Consider the following 25733-nt stretch of genomic DNA (forward strand, 5'->3'; position numbering starts at 1 on the left):
ATACTCTTTGGTACAACAAATTGCAGTAATCAAAACAAAGAGGAAGCACTTCAAATGATTTTTACAATATTGCATGGTCATGATTGTTAGGGCTCTATTTTGTCTTTGTTCTTGAAAGATATATTCAATGGGTATAGAACTTTGGGGGGGGAAGATAAGGGCTGAAAATCTCATAAATTTTGTGAAAGACAAATTTACATTTTCAGACATCTCAGCAAAACCCAAACAGAATAAATATGAAGAAATCACATCTACAGCGAAATCCAAACAGAATAAATAGGAAGAAAATCACATCTAAACACAGTATAATCAAATTGCTGAAAATCAAAGATAAAAATGGAAATCCAAAAGGGAACCCATTATATACAAGAAAACAATGATTTGAATGACTGCTATCTTCTCAAAACAAAGAATGGAGGTCAAAATATAGTGAATATCCTTAAAGTACTGAAAGAAAAATCTGTCAACCCAAAATTCTATACCCACTGAAAGTGTCTTTCAAGAACAAAAGCAAAATAGACACATTTCTAGGTAAAAGACAAGATCAGGTGCTTTCAGAGTGGTATGGCCTTAGACCTGGGAAAAACAAAAGTAAGAGGACTTGTTGGGGCACATAGGTGGCCCAGTCGGTTTAAGCTTCTAACTCTTGGTTTTGGCTCAGGTCATGATCTCATAGTCATGAGATCCCACATGATCCCTCCCACATGCTCTCTCTCTCACTGTCAAATAATAAATAAATTTTTTAAAAAATTAAAAAAAAAAAAAGGGGACTCGTCTACAGCAAACATGGATTGCAAGAAATAGTAAAGAAATTTCTTTAAGCTGAAAGGAAATGATACCAGATGGAAACTTACTGATAAATATCAGGGTAAGTAAGACAATTGTTTTCTTCTTAATTTTTAAAAGCACAATAATTAAGGGAAAAAACATTTTTTTTGTCTTGTGGTCTTGTGTCTTGTGTAATATATATAATGTATATATGTGTAACGTGTATGACAGAATAAAGGTGAGTGGTGGGGAAGAGGGGAACAGTGGAACTATATGAGTGCAAGGTTTTTACATTTTATGTGAAGTGGTGCAGTATTAATGCTAAACAGATTATTAAAAGGAATCCCTAGAGCAACTATATATCTAAAAAATACAAAGAGGTATAGGTAAAAGGCCATTAGGTAAATTAAAATCAAAATCTAAAAAAAAAAACCAAGTAATCCAAAATTAGCCAGGAAAAGATAAGCCATGAAGGAATGAGCCCAGGGCGTGGTGCTGAAAGTGCTTACAAATTTTAAGAGCAGTGAAATCGAGCAGGCTGTGCATTCACTGGACAGAAATGACACTGACTTGCTAATGAAGTACATTTATAAAGGCCCACAGAAAACAGCAGTACAATGTTATTCCAGTGGCATGAAAAGGTATTAGCAGTAGGAGGATGAGGCTCCATTATAAGAGTTCTTACAGCAAGAAAGACTGTTTAAAAAAACAAAAAACAAAAAAACAACCAAAAAATGATTCATGTGACCTTGAGGAGAATTTTGGATGCACAGGCTGATGAAGAAGGGACTGACAATGGACCACCTTCCTAGGGACTCCCAGCTAAACTATTTCAGGACATGCATCGGCTGAAGTGTATTTTATTTTCAAGGTGGAAGGAGAAATCGTCTGTTTCCTAAATCCTTTGCAAAATCTGATAGTTATGCCTTTGTCCACAAGTAACACAGAACTGATGTAACTGTCTACTGGAGTGGCTGGCTAGCATTGGTCACGTGTACCTGTGGGCTCTGCCTATTTAAAATGGGGGAGGGACGATGTGGGCAGGTACAGATCTAAGGGCTGTGGTAAAAGGGAGAGCTTATTTTTTTTGAAGTAGTAAAACTTGAAGGGTTTGTGCAGACATCCCATCTTCCCAGAGAAGACGGCCTCTCTTGGGTTCATTGAAAAGTACCTGCTGTATCAATAAAGATCTTGGCTTATTAGGAAGGAAGGAAGGAAGGAAGGAAGGAAAAGAGAAAAAAAGAAAAGAAAGGGAGAAAGAAAAAGGAAAAAAAGAGAAGGAAGGAAGGAAAAAGGAAGGAAGGAAGGTAGGAAGGAAGGAAGGAAGATGGCTTTTACATAGCTGTTTCAGCTCAGTAACTTTGGGTGTTGGCCAGGTAATTCTTACCTGTACCTCAGCTTGCCGTTCTCTTTTGACGTTAAGTAGCTGTTTTTGAAGAGATCTTATCTGTTTTCTTCCTTTTTCCTCCCTAGAAGAATTAAGAATGATTTGTTTAGAGAGGTGTTACTCAAACTCTAGTGTGCACAAGGATCAACACTAATCTTAAAAAACAGATTTCTGGGCTCTACCCCAGAGATTCTGATTCAGTAGGTCCAGGATGGGGTCCTGGGATTTGCATTTCTAACAAGCTCTCAGATGTTGCTAATGGTACCGGTCCATGGAACACACGTTTAGTAACACTTTACAAAAGACTGTGATTTGTTTTAGTAAACCAGAGGAGGATGTTTCTGGTTTATGTGTTGGATCTAAAATAGCTACTGCTGGGGCACCTGGGTGGCGCAGTCGGTTAAGCGTCCGACTTCAGCCAGGTCACGATCTCGCGGTCCGGGAGTTCGAGCCCCGCGTCGGGCTCTGGGCTGATGGCTCAGAGCCTGGAGCCTGTTTCCGATTCTGTGTCTCCCTCTCTCTCTGCCCCTCCCCTGTTCATGCTCTGTCTCTCTCTGTCCCAAAAATAAATAAACGTTGAAAAAAAATTTTTTTTAAATAGCTACTGCTGAGAAAAAGCTAAGTGGAGGAGGAACAGGAAGAGGAAAAAGAAGAATCCTTTCTATTCTGAACACTTCACATATTCTTGCCTCACAATAACCTTAGAAGGTAGTCTCTATCATTCTCCCTATTTTACAGAGGAGGAAAGTGTGACTTCCAGGGCTGAGGTAACTGGCTGTGGTGAACATTAGAATGTGCCTTACAGATAGATCTCCAACTACAGGGAGTATAAGTGAAAAGGGTCCCAGTTCTAGGCCCTGAAATCCTTCATTACGTGTGCTCTAAGGCCACACTGCCCACTGACTGCTCCCTGCCAGTGTTTGAGTTGGCAGGGATACTAAGTCAGGCCCTTCCTGGGAGACCTGAGACTTCTCTGATGGTTGTTGACTTTACTTCAAGGACCCACAATGACCTTGCCAAACCATCCTTACAATGCAAGGCATTTTCTTCCACCTAACCTTCCCTCTCCTTCACTTGGGGTCAGTTCAGCATTGAGTCTAAAGATTCCCTCCACATTTTCTCTCCCACAGGTGTTTCCCCTGATAAAATTTTCACATGAGTAATATCATCTTGGCATCTCTAAGAAGACATGACTGACACACTTGCCAAGGTCACATTCATGGTAGACGGCAAAGGAGGATTCAAATTCAGTACCTATCCAAATGAGAACTTAACTACTTTATGTTACTATTTGTGCTCTGAAACAGAATTCTGCTTATCTCCAGTATTCCCACTATTTAGGTTTAGAGAAAAACAAAATAACAAAACAATGTAAGAATAAACAAAACAGGTTGCACCTGGGTGGCTCAGTCAGTTGAGCATCTAACTCTTGATTTCCGCTCAGGTCAATCCCAGGGTTGTGGGATTGAGCCCCTTCATGGGGCTCTGTGCTGAATGTGGAGCCTGCTTAAGATTCTTTCTCTCTCCCTCGGCCCCTCTCCCCCACTCGCATGCTCTCTAACAAAATTTTTTTTTTTAATTTTTAAAAAGAATAAAACAATATTAAGAATAAACAAAACAAAACAAAAACTGTCTTAGCTCAGGCTGCCAATACAAAAATATCAGACCGGATGGCTTATAAATAACAGAATTCATTTCTCACAGTTCTGGAGGCTGTGAAGTCCAAGATCAAGGCACCATCATATTCGGTATCTGGTGAGAACCTGTTTCCTGATTCACAGATGGTCATTTTCACTTGCATCTTTATATGATCGAAGTGGAGAGGAAATTCTTTGGGGTCTCTTTTATATAGACATTAATATCATGGTACCTAATCACCTCCCAAAAGTCTGACCTAATATCATTACATTGAGAAGCAAGGGTGCGGTACGCAAACATTCAATCTGTGGCCACAACTAAAACAACCTTACCATTAAATAGCATCTAGATAAGCATTCCTACTCAGGAATGTTTATAAAGCATGTACTTAACTAGAATTTTGAGACTGGGATTGTCATTTGCCAAAACAAACTATAGATTATATACTTCCCGTTTATAGATTACGAGAAACAGGTAAGAAAGATACAAAATGTTTATCCCTACTAATAAATTCAGAACCCCAAGGGCAGATTCAGTTAAACAAAAAAACATGTCATTTATGATGGAAACTAGAAATTAGTGGAGCAGAGCCTTCAAAATTATGAGAGAAAATGATTTTCAGTCTAAAAATATATACCCAGTCAAATTACTAACAAAGTATGAGGAAAAAAACATATTTCACACATTTAAGATCTTAATATATTTAACTTCCATGCACCCTTTGTTCAAGAAGTTACAGAAACATATGCTTCAAGGGCGCCTGGTGGTTCAGTCAGTTAAGTGTTCGACTTTGGCTCAGGTCATGATCTCACAGTTTGTGGGCTCAAGCCCCACGTCAGGCTCTGTGCTGACAGCTCAGAGCCTGGAGCCTCTTCAAATTCGGTGTGTCCCTCTCTTTGTTCCCCCTGCTTGCATTCTGTCTCTCTCTCAAAAATAAATAAGAGATTAAAAAAAAAAGACATGCTCCAACAAAATGAGGGATTAACACAAAAAAAGAGGAAGAATGGGAGTCTAGAAAACAGGATCAAAAGGAAATCTCAGGATATGAAGGCAAGGCCCAGTACCATAGCGATGCTGCAGGCCCTGGGAGCAATGGCAACAAATAAGAGAAAAAGAACAGAAGAAAGTCTCAAAGTGGGGGGAAAAAGGGAAGACTTAATGTGTATGACTACACTTAGAGAGCTTTCTGTTGAAGAGTTGGGTGCTGGATTCGGAACAGAAATGTCAAAACAGGCAAACAAAAAAATGGCAAAATTTAACTCCAGGAGAAAAAAAGCTATTTAAGAAAGAAAATTTAATCATTATATATACTGTGTGTCCCACCTATGAACTATTTACACATCATCATCATCATCATCATCATCATCATCAAAACATTAAGTATTAATTCAACCAAAAATTGGGCTCTAACTATTCTATAGGCATAGAAAAAACTCAATAGATTACATCTAAAATTATATTCCCGGCATCCAACTCTTGATATCTTGATATCGGCTCAGGTCTTGCAGTTGTGACATCAAGCCCCATGCTGGGCTCTGTGCTGAACAGAGCCTGCTTGAGATTCTCCCTTCCTCTCTCTCTCTGACCCTCCCCTGCTCACGTGCACATGCACGTGTGCTCTCTCTCTAAAAATAAATACACTTTAAAAAGTAAAATAAAAATTCTATTTCCACTAGTGTTGTTTACCATAAACAAGAAAATGGGCCAGTGTGAGAAATAAAAAATGGTATACTACTAATTTGAATGTAAATATTTCTTATATGTTTATTGGCCTGCTATGTGTCCCCTTCAGTGAACTGTCTTTTCCTATCATTTTAGATATGCCATAGCAAAAGATGTCTCACCTCTCTGGATCAGACTACACTTTGATTCACCATCATGATGAAAAGAAATTTCAGCACACTAAGAGACCAGTTAGCCCACTTTCTTTTCTCTATCAAAAGCAATGCCCAATTAAAACAGCAATGATACCACTCACTGAATAGAATGTCAGAAATCCAAAAGATTTACAACAACAACTAATGCCAAGGATGTGGAGCAATACGAACTCTTCATTCATTGTTGGTGAGCATGCAACAGTCAGTTTGGCAGCTTCTTAACAAAACTAACCATACTCTTATCATAACAACCCAGCAGTTATGCTCCTTGATATTTCCTCAAATGAGTTAAACATTTACGTCCACACAAAAACCTGTACATAGATGTTTACAGCAGTTTTATTCAATAATTGCCCAAACTTGGAAGCAAACAAGTTGTCCTTCAGTATGTGAACAGATAAACTGTGGTATATTCAGACAATAAAATATTATTCTGGGGACACCTGCGTGGCTCAATCTGCTGAGCTTCTGACTATTGGTTTCAGCTCAGCTCATGATCCCAGGGTCGTGGGATTAAGCCCCACGTCTGGCGCTGTGCTGAGTGTGGAGGCTTCTTGGGATTCTCTCTCTCTCCCTTTGCCCCTCTCCCCGGCTCCCACTCTCTCTCTAAAATTAAAAAATATATACACTGGCTGGGAAGATGGAGGCATAGGAGGACGCTGGGCTCACCGCATCCTGCTGGTCACTGAGATTCCACCCACACCTGCCTAAATAGCCCAGGAAACCACCAGAAGACTAGCAGAACGGATTTTCTGGAGCCAAGCGTAGATGAAAGGCCCACAAAAGAGGGTAGGAAGGGCAGAGAAGTGGTGCAAGCTACGCAGACTGGCGGGAGGGAGCTGGAGTGGAGGGGCAGCCCGCCGACAAAGCAGAGCCCCCGAGTCTGGCTTGCAAAAGTGGAGGGGCCAGACGGAGTGTGTTCAGACAGCAAGTGGGACTTAACATCTGGAAGATTATAAGCTAACAGCTCTGCCCAGAGAGTGGGAGGGCTGGAGGACAACGGGAGGGAGAGTTGCTGAGCCCCGGACAACAGAGCGCAGCTTGGCAGGGAACAAAGGCGCTTGCCAGCGCCATCTCCCTCACCCATCCCCCATCCAAAATCCCAAAGGGAACCAGTTCCTGTCAGGGAACTTGCTTGCACCAGGCAAACACCCAACGCTGTGCTTCTGCGGATCCGTCCCTCTGGTGGCAGGTCTGACTCCATCCCAGTGCCACAGGGCCCCTCCCGAAGCGGATCACCGAAGGAAAAGCAAGCTGAGCCTGCCCCTCCCGCCCCTGTCCACCTTGCCGATCCACCCCAGCTAATACGCCAGATCCCCAGCACCACAAGCCTGGCAGTGTGCAAGTAGCCCAGAGGGGCCACGCCACCCCACAGTGAATCCTACCCCTAGGAGAAGGGAACAGAGGTACACACCAGTCTGACTGTGGCCCCAGCGGTGGGCTGGCGGCAGACATCAGGTCTGACTGCGGCCCCGCCCACCAACGCAAGTTATTCAAGACAGCACAGGGGAAGTGCCCCACAGTTCCGCACTCCTCCAGGGACTATCCAAAATGATGAAACGGAAGAATGCCCCTCAAAAAAACCTCCAGGAAATAATGACAGCTAATGAACTGATCAAAAACGATTTAAACAATATAACAGAAAGTAAATTTAGAATAATAGTCATAAAATTAATCGCTGGGCTTGAAAACAGTATAAAGGACAGCAAAGAATCTATTGCTACAGAGATCAAGGGACTAAGGAACAGCTGGGAGGAGCTAAAAATGCTCTTAATGAGCTGCAAAATAGAACGGAGACAACCACAGCTTGGATTGAAGAGGCAGAGGAGAGAATAGGTGAACTAGAAGATAAAATTATGGAAAAAGAAGAAGCTGAGAAAAAGAGAGATAAAAAAAATCCAGGAGTATGAGGGGAAAATTAGAGAACTAAGTGATGCACTAAAGAGAAATAATCTACACATAATTGGTATTCCAGAGGAGGAAGAGAGAGGGAAAGGTGCTGAAGGTGTACTTGAAGAAACAATAGCTGAGAACTTCCCTGATCTGGGGAAGGAAAAAGGCACTGAAATCCAAGAGGCACAGAGAACTCCCTTCAGACATAACCTGAATCGATCTGCACGACATATCATAGTGAAACTGGCAAAATACAAGGATAAAGAGAAAATCTGAAAGCAGCTAGGGATAAACGTGCTCTAACATATAAAGGGAAACCGATAAGACTCGTGACAGATCTCTCTACTGAAATTTGGCAGGTCAGAAAGGAATGGCAGGAAATCTTCAATGTGATCAACAGAAAAAAATATACAGCCGAGAATCCTTTATCCAGCAAATCTGTCATTTAGAATAGAAGGAGAGATAAATGTCTTCCGAAACAAACAAAAATTGAAGGAATTCATCACCACTAAACCAGCCCTACAAGAGATCCTAAGGGTGATCCTGTGAGACAAAGTACCAGAGACATCGCTACAAGCATGAAACATACAGACATCACACTAAATGTAAATGGACTAAATGTGCCAACCAAAAGACATAGCGTATCAGAATGGATAAAAAAACAAGACCCATCTATTTGCTGTCTACAAGAGATTCATTTCAGACCTGAGGACACCTTCAGATTGAAAGGGAGGGGATGGAGAACTATCTTTCATGCTACTAGAAGTCAAAAGAGAGCTGGAGTAGCCATACTTACATCAGACAAACTAGACTTTAAATTAAGGCTGTAACAAGAGATGAAGAAGGGCATTATATAATAATTACAGGGTCTATCAATCAGGAAGAGCTAACAATTATAAATGTCTATGCGCCGAATACGGGAGCCCCCAAATATATAAAACAATTACTCACAAACATAAGCAACCTTATTGATAAGAATGTGGTAATTGCAGGGGACTTTAACACCCCACTTACAACAATGGATAGATCATCTAGACACATGGTCAATAAAGAAACAAGGGCCCTGAATGATACATTGGATCAGATGGACTTGACATATATTTAGAACTCTGCATCCCAAAGCAACAGAATAATACTTTCTTCTCGAGTGCACATGGAACATTCTCCAAGATAGATCACATACTGGGTCACAAAACAGCCCTTCATAAGTATACAAGAATTGAGATCATACCATGCATACTTTTGGACCACAATGCTATGAAGCTTGAAATCAACCACAGGAAAAAGTCTGGAAAACCTCCAAAAACATGGAGGTTAAAGAACATCCTACTAAAGAATGAATGGGTCAACCAGGCAATTAGAGAAGAAATTAAAAAATATATGGAAACAAAAGAAAATGAAAATACAACAATGCAAACGCTTTGGGATGCAGCGAAGGCAGTCCTGGGAGGAAAATACACTGCAATCCAGGCCTATCTCAAGAAACAAGAAAAATCCCAAATACAAAATCTAACAGAACACCTAAAGGAAATAGAAGCAGAACAGCAAAGACACCCTAAACCCAGCAGAAGAAGAGAAATAATAAATATTAGAGCAGAAATAAACAATATAGAATCTAAAAAAACTGCAGAGCAGATCAATGAAACCAAGAGTTGGTTTTTTGAAAAAATAAACAAAATTGATAAACCTCTAGCCAGGCTTCTCAAAAAGAAAAGGGAGATGACCCAAATAGATAAAATCATGAATGAAAATGGAATTATTACAACCAATCCCTCAGAAATACAAGCAATTATCAGGGAATACTATGAAAAACTATATGCCAACAAACTGGAAAACCTGGAAGAAATGGACAAATTCCTAAACACCCACACACTTCCAAAACTCAATCAGGAGGAAATAGAAAGCTTGAACAGACCCATAACCAGCGAAGAAGTTGAATCAGTTATCAAAAATCTCCCAACAAATAAGAGTCCAGGACCAGATGGCTTCCCAGGGGAGTTCTACCAGACGTTTAAAGCAGAGATAATACCTATCCTTCTCAAGCTATTCCAAAAATAGAAAGGGAAGGAAAACTTCCAGACTCATTCTATGAAGCCAGTATTACTTTGATTCCTAAACCAGACAGAGACCCAGTAAAAAGAGAACTACAGGCCAATATCCCTGATGAATATGGATGCAAAAAATCTCAATAAGATACTAGCAAATCGAATTCAACAGCTTATAAAAAGAATTATTCACCATGATCAAGTGGGATTCATTCCTGGGATGCAGGGCTGGTTCAACATTCGCAAATCAATCAACGTGATACATCACATTAATAAAAGAAAAGAGAAGAACCATATGATGCTGTCAATCGATGCAGAAAAAGCATTTGACAAAATTCAGCATCCTTTCTTAATAAAAACCCTCGAGAAAGTTGGGATAGAAGGAACATACTTAAACATCATAGAAGCCATTTATGAAAAGCCCACAGCTAATATCATCCTCAGTGGGGAAGAACTGAGAGCTTTCCCCCTGAGATCAGGAACATGACAGGGATGTCCACTCTCACCGCTGTTGTTTAAAACAGTGTTGGAAGTGTTAGCATCAGCAATCAGACAACAAAAGGAAATCAAAGGCATCAAAATTGGCAAAGATGAAGTCAAGCTTTCACTTTTTGCAGATGACATGATATTATACATGGAAAATCTGATAGACTCCACCAAAAGTCTGCTAGAACTGATACATGAATTCAGCAAAGTCGCAGGATACAAAATCAATGTACAGAAATCAGTTGCATTCTTATACACTAATAATGAAGCAACAGAAAGACAAATAAAGAAACTGATCCCATTCACAGTTGCACCAAGAAGCATAAAATACCTAGGAATAAATCTAACCAAAGATGTAAAAGATCTGTATGCTGAAAACTATAGAAAGCTTATGAAGGAAATTGAAGAAGATATAAAGAAATGGAAAAACATTCCGTGCTCATGGGTTGGAAGAATAAATATTGTCAAAATGTCAATACTACCCAAAGCTATCTACACATTCAATGCAATCCCAATCAAAATTGCACCAGCATTCTTCTTGAAGCTAGAACAAGCAATCCTAAAATTCATATGGAACCACAAAAGGCCCCAAATGGCCAAAGTAATTTTGAAGAAGACCAAAGCAGGAGACATCACAATCCCAGACTTTAGCCTCTACTACAAAACTGTAATCATCAAGACAGCATGGTATTGGCACAAAAACAGACACATAGATCAGTGGAATAGAATAGAAACCCCAGAACTAGACCCACGAAAGTATGGCCAACTCATCTTTGACAAAGCAGGAAAGAATATCCAATGGAAAAAAGACAGGCTCTTTAACAAATGGTGCTGGGAGAACTGGACAGCAACATGCAGAAGGTTGAAACTAGACCACTTTCTTACACCATTCACAAAAACAAACGCAAAATGGATATAGGACCTGAATGTGAGACAGGAAACCATCAAAACTCTAGAGAAGAAAGCAGGAAAAGACCTCTCTGACCTCAGCCGCAGCAATTTCTTACTTGACACATCCCCAAAGGCAAGGGAATTAAAAGCAAAAATGAACTATTGGGACCTCATGAAGATAAAAAGCTTCTGCACAGCACAGGAAACAATCAACAAAACTAAAAGGCAACCAATGGAATGGGAAAAGATATTTGCAAATGACATACGGACAAAGGGCTAGTATCCAAAATCTATAAAGAGCTCATCAAACTCCACACCCAAAAAACAAATAATCCAGTGAAGAAATGGGCAGAAAACATGAATAGACACTTCTCTAAAGAAGACATCCAGATGGCCAACAGGCACATGAAAAGATGCTCAACATTGCTCCTCATCAGGGAAATACAAATCAAAACCACACTCAGGTATCACCTCACACCAGTCAGAGTGGCCAAAATGAACAAATCAGGAGACTCTAGATGCTGGAGAGGATGTGGAGAAACGGGAACCCTCTTGCACTGTTGGTGGGAATGCAAACTGGTGCAGCCACTCTGGAAACAGTGTGGAGGTTCCTCAAAAAATTAAAAATAGGCCTACCCTATGACCCAGCAGTAGCACTGTTAGGAATTTACCCAAGGGATACAGGAGTACTGATGCATAGGGGCACCTGTACCCCAATGTTTATAGCAGCACTCTCAACAATAGCCAAATTATGGAAAGAGCCTAAATGTCCATCAACTGATGATGGATAAAAAAAATTGTAGTTTATATACAGAATGCAGTACTACATGGCAATGAGAAAGAATGAAATATGGCCTTTTGTAGCAACGTGGATGGAACTGGAGAGTGTGATGCTAAATGAAATAAGCCATACAGAGAAAGACAGATACCATATGTTTTCACTCTTATGTGGATCCTGAGAAACTTAACAGGAACCCATGGGGGAGGGGAAGGAAAAAAAAAAAGGAGAGGTTAGAGTGGGAGAGAGCCAAAGCATAAGAGACTTTTAAAAACTGAGAATAAACTGAGGACTGATGGGGGGTGGGAGTGAGGGGAGGGTGGGTGATGGGTACTGAAGAGGGCATCTTTTGGGATGAGCACTGGGTGTTGTATGGAAACCAATTTGACAATAAATTTCATATATTAAAAATAAATAAATAAAATAAATAAAATTAAAAAAGAAAGTTGTTCAAGTTAAAAAAATAAAAAAATAATAAAATTTAAAAGTATATATATTACTTCATGCTAACAAAGGAAAATGACCTGTCAAGCATGACAAGACATGGAAGAATCCTAAATGCATAATACTAAGTGGAAGAAGCCAATCTGAAAAGGCTATGTGCTGTATGATTTCAACTACATGACATTCTGAAGAAGGCAAAACTATGAAGACAGTAGAAAAATCAGTGGTTGCCAGGGGCTCAGGGAGAGGGTAGGAAGGATTAATAGGTAGAACACAAAGGATTTTTGGAGCAGTGAAACTATTCTATATAAAACTGTAACACTGGATGTATGTCAGCACACATTTGTCAAAACCCACAGAATATATACAAAAAAGTGAACCCTAGGGGTGCCTGGATGGCTCAGTCGGTTAGGCTTGGTTTTGGCTCAGGTCATGATCTCACGGTTTGTGAGTTTGAGCCCCACAGAGCCTGCTTGGGATTCTCTCTCTCCTTCTCTAGAGGCAGGCCCTCTCTAGGGGCAGAGTCCCTCTCCTGCTTGATTGTTCTATGTCTCTCAAAATAAATAAAAAACTGAAAAAACAATAATAAAATAAAATGGTTTTTTTTGAAGAATGAACCCTAATGTAAACTATGGACTTCAGTTAATAATAATGTATCAATACTGGCTCATTGATGATAACAAATGTACTGCATTAATATAAGATGTTAATAATAAGAGATATATAGGAACTCTTTTTTTTTTTTAAGATTTTATTTGTAAGCAATCTCTATACCCAACATGGGGCTCAAACCCACAACCCCAAGATCAAGAGTTGCATGCCCCACCTACTGAGCCAGCCAGGTACCCTAGGAACTCTACTTTCTGCTTAGTTTTTCTATGAACTTAAAACTGAAGTCCACTAAAAAAAAAAAAAAAAAAAAAAAAAAGCAATGCCCAAACAATACTCACATAGGATCCAAGTTATGTATACCTTTCTGTCACAAATGGGAATAGTGCTGGTGTGGCTTGCACAATATTAGTGATCTCCATTCTACAGCTGAGTTCCAATAAAGAGCACCCAGGTTACCACTTCAGCAAGCAGAGGGGCTACTCTGGCTCCTTTTGTTTGCCTTTCTAGAATAGAGGCTGAGTGACCATGATGAAATTGGTAACTCATAAATCTTGGACCTTCTGACCAAAATCTTAAAAGACCCTAAAACCTGGCAAATTCTCTCCTTTCTTTTGCTTTGAAAAAAAAAGTGGTCTGTATCCCCTGAATAATAATGAAGTAGGATACATATTAAAAAATACGTAATGGTGTGTTGGGCTGCCTCAGTCAGAAAAGCATGTAACTCTGATCTTGAGGTTGTGAGTTCGAGCCCCATGTTGGGTATAGAGATAACAAAAAAAATTTTTTTAAGTGAGAATGATTTCTAACCAAAGGGAGCTTAAGCAGAGGATTTTTACATATTATTCATTCTTACTCAGGGGCAGATATGCACACATCTCACAGGTAGAATGCATACTTTAAGCATGTCTTTCACACCTGCTCCTAGAAGAAGGAAAAATTATTTCATGCCAGGCCCTATGTGGGGCTTTCCCCAAGGCTCATTCATTACACTTATCTTTTACCCATTTTTCCACTTATATTCTGGTATTTTTCTTATTATTTTATAATATTTTGTTGTATAGTGAAGATAATTACCAACAAGAGAAGCTTCACTTAAAACTAAACAGAGGAGCTGAGCAGAAAGGGATGGAGAGTGAGTACTAATGAGTACAGTCTTTCTTTTTTGGAATGATGAGAATGTTCTGGAATTAGATAGTGGTGATGGTTGCACAACTGTGAATATACCAAAACCACCACCAAATTGTACATGTTGAAAAGATAAATGTTTGGTATTGACAAAGACTCTCTCCTTGACCAAACTAAGCAGGTTCCTCTGAGCCTTCTCTACCAGAGCTTGTCCTTAGCCACTGTCCTTAACTTCAGCCTGCATAGCCTAATTGAGCAAGACTTCTAAATCAGTTTAGAGAGAATCCCCACCCTGATCTGATCTCCGTGGATTCTGATCAAATTCCTCATCCCCCACCCTTGATATCTAAACCTTTAGCCTGCTTTCAGTAAGAATCCTGTTAAATTAGTTTAGCAAGAATCCTCTACCCTTTATGTCTCTTAGTAATTTTTTATCCACTGACCCCCTCTTCAGAGTTGAGCCTAATCTCTCTCCCTATTACAATAATCCTGAATAAAGTCTTCATTACCATTTTGACATGTGTCTGAATAATTTCTTTAACAGCATATAAATTTTATCTCAATAAAGCTCTTATTCAAGGAACTAAATAGAAAATCTTGTCTGTCTTATATCCATCACTAAATGTGATGATAAAAGTGCCAATCACACAGTAGGTAAAATACTAAACAATATGTAACTGATTTGCCCAAATCTATATATAATTTTCCAATTTAAGTAAATCCAAAATGATGCCTATCTAATTGGAAGAAAAATTAAAAGAAGAAATTATTATATATAATCACATATGTAAAATCAATCACTGGTAAACTGTCTACATTGAGATAATTTACTCCTTCCCAAATAGTGGTACATATTTCTTTTTTATTTTTCTTACTGGTTTTTTGTTTTGTTTTGTTTTTTGTGTTTGTTTCTTACTGCTTTTTTTTAAATTAAAAAAAATTTTTTTTAATCTTTGAGAGAGAGACAGAGAGAGACAGAGTGGGAGCAGGGGAGAAACAGAGAGGGAGACACAGAATCCAAAGCAGGTTCCAGGCTCTGAGCTGTCAGCACAGAGCCTGATGCGGGGCTCCAACTCAGAACCACAAGATCATGACCCAAGCAGAAGTCGGACACTTAACCAAGTGAGCCACCCAGGCGCCCCTTTATTTTTCTTACTTGATTAGCTTTTTAAAAAATTATTAATAAGTGCAACACTGTAATATTTCAAAACTGAATAGGCGCTTACAGGAAAAGATGGATAATCTGCCATCTCCCTTCTCCCTTCCGATTCACTCTTATGAAGTAATCAATGTTAAGTCTTTTGATATATATCCTTCCACATCTTTCCTTGTGCTCTTACATATATGGATGAGTTTTTTTTAATGAGTCATGTGACACACATAATACTATAATTTTTTCACTTATCTATATATGAAGAACATTCCTCTAGATCAATCATAGAGCTCTAATTTATTCTTTTTAATAGCTGCATGTTTCTTATTTCCTAACATTAACAATCATTCAAGAACTCCTTTACTAAAGGACACTTACGCTATTTGTAGATTTTTACCATTATGCTACAACAAATAATTTGAATGTATATACATATACTGACTGAAACAGGAGCCTCCAGTTCTCATTTTCTTTCTTTTTTTTTTTTAAGTTTATTTTGAGAGAGAGAGAGAATAGGCAGGGACGGGGAGTGAGACAGGGGCAGAGGATCTAAAGCAGGCTTTGTGCTGACAGAAGAGAGCCCAATTGCCGGGCTCGAACTCACAAACCAAAGTCAAACACTTAACAGACTGAGCCACCCAGGTACCCCTCCAGTTATCATTTTCTACGCATTTTTTTTCAGTTTTATTATAGAGATGTGATAATACTATATTATTTCCAGTCTTTCGTTTTCTATTTAAAATTGTGACATAGAGGTACCTGGGTGGCTCAGTCGGTTAAGTGTCCAACTCTTGATTTCAGCTCAGGTCATAATCTCATGGTCGTGAGATTGAGCTCCGTGCTGGGCTCCACGCTGGTGTGGAGCCTGTTTGGGATTCTCTCTCCCTCTCCCTCTGCTCCTCCCCCACTTGCATTCTCTCTCTCTTTCTCAAAAAAAAAAATTGTGATATAAACATTTCCCCCATGTTATAACTCTGTAAACAATACTTTAAATAGATTTATAATATCATCCATTAAACTATAGACTATATCTTTGATTCTGTAATTCCACATGTAGTGACTAAACTTCATGGAATAATAATAGATCAGACAAAGAAACACACTAACACATCATTTGCTAAAACAAAAATTTGGAAACAACCTAAATGTTAAATTCAAGGAATGGTTAAATAAATTATGGAATAGTACATAAATAATAGTGAATATTATAAAATTGAAATTAGGTATATGTATTTTTCATAAATAAATCATTTTTACAAATTATACCAATTAATTCTCCCACCAGCAATGTACTTACAATGTTAAGTCCATAATAGTAGCTGTTATTATTATTAGGCACTTACTATGTTCCAGGAACTATCCTAAGTCTGTACATGTGTTAATTAATCTAACTGTCAAAATATCCCTAGTACAGGGACGTCAGGATGGCTCAGTAGGTTAAGTGTCCCACTCTTGATTTCAGCTCAGATCATGAGATGAAGCCCTGTGGAGCCTGCTTGGGATTCTCTCTCCCTCTCTCTCCCTCTCCCCTGTTTGCATGTATATTCTCTCTCTCTCTCTCTCTCTCTCTCTCTCTCTCTCAAAAAAAAAAAAAATCCCTAGTACAGAATTTATTACCAATACTAAGGTACAAAGGAAGAGAAAATAACTCAAGGAAAACAATTCCACCTATACAAACAAGATAAACACTCTCATTCTGAGTACTCAGCCTTCATATAAGAATTTTATCTTGGTCCCAAAATCATCTGATTGTGTTCAATTTCTTAAGGTATGAAACTCTTTGGAATTAGTTCAAAGGCCCTGAAAAAGAAAACTTCCCTTGGCATGCTTTTCATGATTACCTGCTATTGTTCAGGAATTTGCAGTGAATTCAGTCTTAAGAAAAATTACTGTAAAGACATCCAAATCAGTAAGGAAGAAGTAAAACTTTCACTCTTTGAAGATGACATAATACTATACAGAAAAACCAAAAGACTACACCAAAAAACTGCTAAAACTGATAAAGGAATTTAGTAAAGTGGCAGGATACAAACTCAATGTACAGAAATCTGTTGCATTTCTATATGCCAGTAATGAAACAACAGGAACAGAAATTAATAAAACAATCCCATTTACAATTGAACCTAAAATATGAGATGCCTAGGAATAAACCTAACCAAAGAGGTGAAAGATCTGTACTCTGAAAACTATAAAACACTGATGAAAGAAATTGAAGACAACACCAAGAAATGAAGACATTCCATACTCATGGATTGGAAGAACAAATATTGTGAAAATGTCTATACTACCCAAAGCAATCTACATATTTAATGCAATCCTTGTCAGAATTCCAACAGCATTTTTCACAGAACCAGAACAAGCAATCCTAACATTTTTATGGAATCAAAAGACTCCAAATAGCCAAAGCAATCTTGAAAAAGAAAAGAAAAGCTGCAGGCATCACAATTCTGGACTTGAAGTTATATTACAAAGCTGTAGTAATCAAAACAGTATGGTAATGGAACAAAACTAGATACAGAATAAAAACAGAAATAAACCCACAATTATATGGTCAGTCAATCTTTGACAAAGTGGAAAAGAATACCCAATGGAAAAAAGACAGTCTCTTCAACAAATGGCCTTGGGAAAACTGGACAAAAACATGCAAGAGAAAGAAACTGGCTCACTTTTTTACACTATCTACAAAAACAAATTCAAAATGGATTAAAAACCAAAACGTGAGACTGGAAACGAGAAAAATCCTAGAAGAGAGCACAGAAAGCACAGGCAGTAACTTCTCTGACATTGGCTATAGCAACTTTTTATAGATAGGTCCAAGGCAAAGGAAACAAAAGCAAATCAATCAATCAACAAAACCAAAAGGCAACCTACAGAATGGGAAAATTTATTTCCAAATGACATATCCAGTAAAGGGTTGGTACCCAAAACATACAAAAAGTTTATAAAACTCATCACCCAAAAAACAAATAATCCAGTGAAAAAACGGGCAGAAGACACGAACAAACATTTTCCAAAGAAGACTTCCAGATGGCCAATAGACACATGAAAAGATGTTCATTAACATTTAACATCAGGGAAATGCAAATCAAAAATACAATGAGATATCACTTCATACCTGGAAGAATGGCTGAAATCAACAACACAAGAAACAACAGGTGTTGGCCAAGGATGTGGAGAAAATTAACCTCTTGCACTGTTGGTGGGAATGTGAACTGATGCAGCCACTGTGGAAAACCCTATGGAGGTTTCTCAAAAAGTTAAAAATAGAACTATATTATGATCCAGTAATAGCACTACTGGATATTTACCCAAAGAACACAAAAACTCTAATTCAGAAGGGATACATGTGCCCCTATGTTTATAGCAGCATTATTTACAATAGCCAAGATATGAAAGTAGCCCATGTGTCCATTGATATATAAATGAATAAATATGTGGTATATATACAAGGGAATATTATTCGGCCATAAAAATAATAAAATCTTGCCATTGGAGCTAGAGAGTATAATGCTAAACAAAATAAGTCAGAGAAAGACAAATATTATGTGATTTCACTCATGGCATTTAAGAAACAAAACAAACAAGCAAAGGAAAAAAAAAAGAGGGAGAAAGAGACAAACCAAGAGGCAGTTTCTTAACTATAGAGAACAAACTTATGGTTACCAGAGGGGAGGTGGGGGGGATGGGTGAAACTAACTTGAATTAAAATAAAAAAAGATTGTGTAATAGGAAGAATATTCTTGACATATTGTAGATACACATAACCAAAACCCAGAAATCTCAATTATTGTCCCAAGATTAGAACCTTAATTTCTGAGTTCTATTTATCTTCCCTGGAAGGCACAGACTTGATTAGCTTTAAAAATCAAGGACTTCTGGTAAAAATTTTATAGCACTTTAAAATACAGTACAGCAAATAAACTTAATATTACTTGGACCTGGCAATGATATCATAGAAATGCTTTCTGTTTTCCCTCTCTTTGCCCAAAGCTTCCAAGAGACTGGTGAAAGTGCCTGACTCCTGCAGCTCCTGCATGGTCTTTGTAATTATGTCACTGAAAAACTGCCTGTAAGGAGAAACAAGAAAGATGAGTTAATAAATTTCCTTACATTTACAAAGGGCTACAGAAGTCACACAAGTTAAGACCTGGAATGAAAATCAGAACTAAGTTGGAATTACTCCTGGAATGCAAGAATAATTTAACATTAGGAAGTCTATTAATAGAGGGGCGACTGGGTGGCTTAGTCAGTCAAGCATCCAACTTCGGCTAAGGTCATGATCTCATAGTTCGTGGGTTCAAACCCCACGTTGAGCTCTGTGTCGGGCTCCAGGCTAACAATGTGGAGCCTGCTTAGGACTCTCTCTCTCTCCCTCTCCCTCTGCCCCTCACCCACCCACGCTTTCTCTCAAAAATAAATTAAAAAAAAAAAAGAAAGTCTATTAATAGAATTCATCACATTAACAAAGGCAAAAGGAGGAAAAACCATAAGACCATCACAACAGATGGCAGAAAAGGCATTTGGCAAAACTCAATACCCATTGGTTTAAAAATAAACAACAAAAACTTCGCAAACTAGAAATAAAAGAGATCTTCCTTAACCTGACAAAGTTTACATACCAAGTACTAACAAACATTGAATGTACAGTATAATATTATGTACACAATATTTAAAAACATGTAAAACTAGGGGCGCCTGGGTGGTTCAGTCTGTTAAGCATTCAACTTCAGCTCAGGTCATGATCTCTGTTCACAAGTTCATGTGGGGCCTGAGCTGACAACATGGAGCCCGCTTAGGATCCTCTGTCCTCCTCTCCCTGCTCCTACCCACCCCCCCAAAAAAAATTTTTAAAAAACATGTAAAACTGTATGTACTGTTTAAATAAAACACATACATACCTAATAAAAGTATCACAACATGTAAGAGAATAATAAATACCATATTCAGAATAGAGTTCATCTTTGGGGGAAGAGTGAGGGGGACTAGCATCTGAGGCTTCAATTGTATCTGTAGTATTTCATTTAAAAACAAAACAAAACAGGGGTGCCTGGGTGGCTTGGTCCGTTGAACGCTCATCTTCAGCTAAGGTCAAGATCCTGCAGTACATGAGTTCAACCCTCACATTGGGCTTGCTGTCTGCCCAGAGCCTGCTTTCAATCTTCTGTCCCCCTCTCTCTCTACCCCTCTTGTGCATGCTTGCTCTCTCTCTCTCTCTCTCTCTCTCTCTCACTCCCTCTCAAAAATAAACCTTTAAAATAAAATAAAATGAATTCATAAAAAAAAAAAACCTCTAAAGCAATTATGGTAAAATGTTAAGATTTCGTGCTTACACACATTTAAGTATTCATTATTTCATTATTTATATTTTTCTGCATTTTGGGGTGCTCGGGTGGCTCAGTGGGTTGAACATCCAACTTTGGCTAAGGTCATGATCTCACGGTTTGTGAATTCCAGCTCCAAGTCCAGCTCACTGCTGTCAGCCTGTCAGCACAGAGCTCACTTTGGATCCTTTGTCCCCGACTCTCTGCCCCTTCCCTGCTTGCTCTTTCCCTCTCTCTCTCCCCTGAAAAATTATATTTTTCTGCATTTAAAAAATATTTGAGGGGCACCTACGTGGCTCAGTGGGTTGAGTGTCTGACTTTGGCTCAGGTCATGATCTCATGGTTTATGAGTTCCAGCCCCGCATTGGGCTCTGTGCTGACAGCTCAGAGCTTGGTGCCTGCTTCGGATTCTGTGTCCCCCTTTCTTTCTGCCTCTCCCCTGCTTGTGCTCTCTCTCTCAAAAATAAATAAACATTAAAAAAATTTTTTTAATAATAAAAAATATTTCATAATTTTGCAAAAGTTAAACCTTTTAAGAATTTTTAAAAAGAGGGGCGCCTGGGTGGCTCAGTCAGTTAAAAGCTCAGGTCATGATCTCACAGTTTGTGGGTTCAAGCCCTGCTTCGGGCTTTGTGCTGACATCTCAGAGCCTAGAGCCTGCTTCAGATTCTGTGTCTCCCTCTCTCTCTGCCCTTCCCCCACTCATGTTCTGTCTCTCTTGCTCTCTCTCAAAAATAAATAAAACATTAAAAAAAATTTTTTTTTAAAGAGCTAATAAAACCCTCACATTTTAGAGATGAGTAAACCCAGGCTCAGGAAGGTTAAACGACCTGCCTAATCACATAACTAATTTGAGAAAGATGTATAACCATATAATTCATACTTCCTGACTCCTAGTCCATTGGTTTCTATAATATTCTGGTGGGTAGAGAATTTTAAAAACTGCTTTTTAATGTTTTGATATAGAGTCGGCAAGAATTACACTATTTTACATAATAATCTATTAACAACAGTTCAAAGAAAAAGATTCAAAACCTATATTAAGAGAAAAGTTAAGTATACCAAAGTAAAAAAAAAACAATTGAAAAGATATTAGCCATCACATGGAGACAGAAAAGGACATTAGCTAGATTGGGTGTTTATAAGCTGGATACCTTTCTGTCATGCATGCAAATCTGAGCCAGATTGATTTTAACAAGAAACATTACCCCTCTGATGCAGGGATTGGAAAATTTTTCCTATAAAGGGACAAATGGTAAATGTTTTGGCTTTGCAGGCCATAAATTCTCTGTTGCAACTCCTCAACTCTGTTGTTGTGGCATGAAAGCAGCAAGAGACAATATGTAACCAAATGAGCAATGCTGTATTCCAATAAAATTTATTTTCAAAAACAGACCACAGGCTGCATTTGGCTGGTGGCCCTGGGTAATTGTTCTAAGCATTCATTTACCAACAGTCCTTACCATCATATTACATCCTCTTTTATTTTTTATTTTATTTTTAAAATTTTTTAAATGTTTATTTTTGAGAGAGAGAGAGAGACAGAGCACAAGCAGGGGAGGGGCAGAGAGAGGGAAACCCAGAATCCAAAGCAGGCTCCAGGCTCTGAGCTGTCAGCACAGAGGCTCGAACTCACGAACCATGAGATCATGACCTGAGCCAAAGTCGGACGCTCAACAGACTAAGCCACCCAAGCACCCCATATTACATCCTCTATTAAACTTAACAGGTTTCTTTGTCAGCAAGCCAGCTGACAACAAAAAACTGAATACTGAGACAATGGAAACTGAGACTGCCTTTCAGAAATTCTCAGGGCACCTGGGTGCCCCACTTGGCTAAGTGTCCCACTCTTGATTTCAGCTCAGGTTATGATATCACAATTATGAGACTGAGCCCTGAGTTGGGCTCCGCTCAGAGTGGGGAGACTGCTTAAGATTCTCTCTCTCCCTCTGTCCCTCTCCCCCACTCCCGCTCTCTTTCTCTACAAATAAAAAATAATAAATAAATAAATGAATAAATGAATAAATAACTGGAAACAAAGGCTCAACAACTTGCCCATGATCATATAGCCACCATACTTCAAATTGTACCACACTTCCTCTAGGCAGTCTTTAGCTAATCCTATTATCAGCAGTAGCTTTCCATATAATGACCAATCCATAAGAGAAGACAGCAGTCGACCACCCTTGCACCCATTTTTCATCCATAATAAATATACTACTACATTCCAAATATGCTCTCCTTCCTTACCTATCTACCTGAATTTTCTTCAGTGTCTCTGTAGACATTATGGTCTGTCTTATAGGTTTTTTGAAGACAAGATCTTGCGTTTTGTTAAATCCGTTGGCCAATTGGCTTCCTTGTCTGATTTCTGGCAACTTGGTTTCTTCTTTAGGTAAGAATGGACTGGTTATTTTTGAGGTTTTTGGGTCATCTGAAAGTTTTTCTAAGGTCTTTCCTTCAAAATTGATTTCTTTATTTTTCTTCTAAAAACAAGAAATAATGTTTTATGTAATACTTTAAGAGTAAAGAAACAATGCTATACAAGGGCCTCTGCCTACATTTTTCAACCTCATCTTCTGCCACTTGTACTTGACACACAAGAAAATTACCCTTTTCTTCAGCCACATAAACCATGTCCTGCTATTTTGTTCCTTCCTGCCCCTAGACAACATTCCTTTTCTGTCTTTCCTCAGTGTACCACCAGGTAAACTTTAAGATTTTGATCAAAGGAAAAGTTATTTGTGAAACACCTTTATTAGCAGACATTTACCATATTGTAATTCTTGTATAAATTGTATACAATTGTATAATTGTCTCCATCAGATTATAAATTCTATGAAGGAAGGGACAGTTCTTAGAGATCTTGGTTCCCTGCAAATTCTTTTTGAAACAGGGGAACCTGAGTGGCTCAGTCCGTTAAGCATCCGACTGTCGATTTTGATTCAGGTCATGATCTCACTGTTTGTGAGATTGAGCCCCATGTCGGGCTCTGTACTAACAGCAAGGAGCCAATCTGAGATTATCTCTCTCCCTCTCTTGCTGCCCCTCCACCACTCATGCACGCGCTCTCTGTCTCAAAAGTAAATAATTAAAAAATAAAATAAAATAAATTCTTTTGGGAATTAGACTGGATAATAAATGTGGCCATCTTTATAGTTTCATTGTCTAGAACAATGCCTAGGGTATAGGAGACTCAAAATGCTCATTGAACACATGAATTTTAAATATAAAGAATGAAAGGAAAGTCATATCGAAGAGCATAAATTGTTATAATTAGTAGTGTGGTATAGATTTTGAAGGTCATGTGGGGAAAGGCCAAAATAATTTATTTTTCAGACCCAAATTGAACACTAAGGGGTAGGCATCAACCATAGGAACAGCATATGTCTTTTAACTAATGATTCCTATTTAATCTGTGGCTAAAAGCTTTAGCTATTGAGAGGCCATACAACATAGTCATTATACCTAAAGACTCTGAAACCAAACTTCCTTATTTGAATCCTGGCTGTATTTCTCAGTAAACCATATTGCCTTAAGAAAACTATTTAATATCTCTATGCCTCCATTTTCCCATTGGTAAAATAGGGATAATAGTACCTCCCCTCATAGGGTTATTAAAAGGATTAAATAAATTAATATACATAAAGCATTTAGAACAGTACACAGAACTTTGTGAGTTCTACACTTGTTATGATTACTTAAATTCTTGTGCTGTCTTATGCACAGAAGAAAAGTTTATCTGCACACTGATACACAAAGCCTAGGTCTTCCTTAGCTAAACTTCAACTAGCCCAGAAATGTTAAAAACTATCCATGAATGGTTAATAAACACAGAGTCAACTGTATTTTTCTTTACATCAACAATAAGCAAAGATTCAGATCTAAAGAAAACATCTATAGGCAAGTACAAAACAAAATGCTGCCTTAAATAAGAACTAAATTTAATTTTTTTCTTTTAAATTAAAATTAATTTGGCTACAACAAGAATAGAAGTGTAGCATTTCAACAACTGAACTGAAACTTACCTAGATGTAAGGAAAACCTTAAGGGTGGTTTTTATTTTAGATTTTATCTACGTAGGGAAGGGGAAAGTGTAAGGCCTAGGAGGCTCTGTTTTTCCATTTCCCTGTTTTTCCTCTACCTTTATGCTTGGGCATCTGGAAATGGAAGCAACTGTGTCAAGCAGCCTGATTTACTGATTACTACAAATAAACATGAATTTTTAAAAGAGAGAATTTAAGTAGACTAGCTAAATGTTTTAGTTCATTTACTAAAAAATATTTATATCACACACACACTATGTACAAGAGAGGGTATTAGACTCTTGAGACAAAAGGTAAGAGAAACAGTATGCCTGCAGGGAAGCTCTTCCCAAATTTTGGTCCACTTACTCCCACTTCTGGTAGAATCTGATACATTAGTATATTTTTCATCATGCCACTCCATGATTTTACAAATGAAAATCTATTTGGAGATGTCCTTAGCTATAAAAATGGCTATAAAAGAGGGATAATGCTAATTAACCTTTCATCCCAAAGTTGTTCTAAAGGCTAAACAATAAGACAAAGGATTTAAAATATAATCCTATGCCCTTACAGGGCAATGACATTGTAAAATTAATGAGCTAGAAGTAGTATTATGAAGCAAAAAAAAATATTTTAAAAGATTCATAATTTTGTAAAGTTGTGGAACTAACTTATATTGAGAAAAGAGCTGTTAAGCTTCTATTAATCAAGATAAGAGTATAAGGCTTTATTATATACACTACTATAAAATTACAAGCAGGGTCTCTGTTAAGTCAGAAAATTTTGTGGGTGAAGATCCCTATCATAAACCAGAATAAAATAGTGCAAAAATTTTGTTCTTTAATTTAGTGAAGTAGTGACCGCTGCTGAATTGTTTAGAAATTTGGGTTTTTCATTCTCTCTTGAGTTTCTATGAAGGCAAATTACCTTTTTTTAGCCTGACAGTATCATTGACAAGTCTCATAAAACTTTATCTTGTTAACTAACTAAATATCTTTTTATTTTTGATTCTTACTGAAGGAGACAATAAATAGGAAGGAAACCCCAGACTCTTTACTATTTATTACCTAGCTTAATGTATGAATTAGACTCTTATTTTAAACGCATTGAGAGGCTTAGTTCTTGGGTTTTCAGTCTCTTTGCCTTTCATAAATTGATAAGAAAAATTAATTTGTTACAAAATTCCCTGATATACCCATTAATGTAATTTTTTCCCCAAGTTTTTACTTAAATTCTAGTCAGTTAACATATGGTAAAATTGGTTTCAGGTGTATAATTCAGTGATTC

General features: G+C 38.1%; 1 protein-coding gene across 1 annotated transcript in view; it reads right to left on the reverse strand.

Annotated features, from left to right (window-relative positions):
- The window catches only part of IQCG (IQ motif containing G), a 49367-nt gene that overhangs the window by 20690 nt on the left and 2944 nt on the right, over positions 1 to 25733 (reverse strand). Inside the window, exons 3-5 of the mRNA XM_032594739.1 lie at positions 22669 to 22904; positions 19036 to 19164; positions 2156 to 2237 (exon numbers count right to left, since the gene is read on the reverse strand). Coding sequence (XP_032450630.1) covers positions 2156 to 2237; positions 19036 to 19164; positions 22669 to 22904 — 447 coding nt within the window. The remainder of the gene's footprint in view (positions 1 to 2155; positions 2238 to 19035; positions 19165 to 22668; positions 22905 to 25733) is intronic.

The sequence above is a fragment of the Lynx canadensis genome, chromosome C2, assembly GCF_007474595.2.
Source record: "Lynx canadensis isolate LIC74 chromosome C2, mLynCan4.pri.v2, whole genome shotgun sequence".
In the NCBI taxonomy this organism is placed as follows: domain Eukaryota; kingdom Metazoa; phylum Chordata; class Mammalia; order Carnivora; family Felidae; genus Lynx; species Lynx canadensis.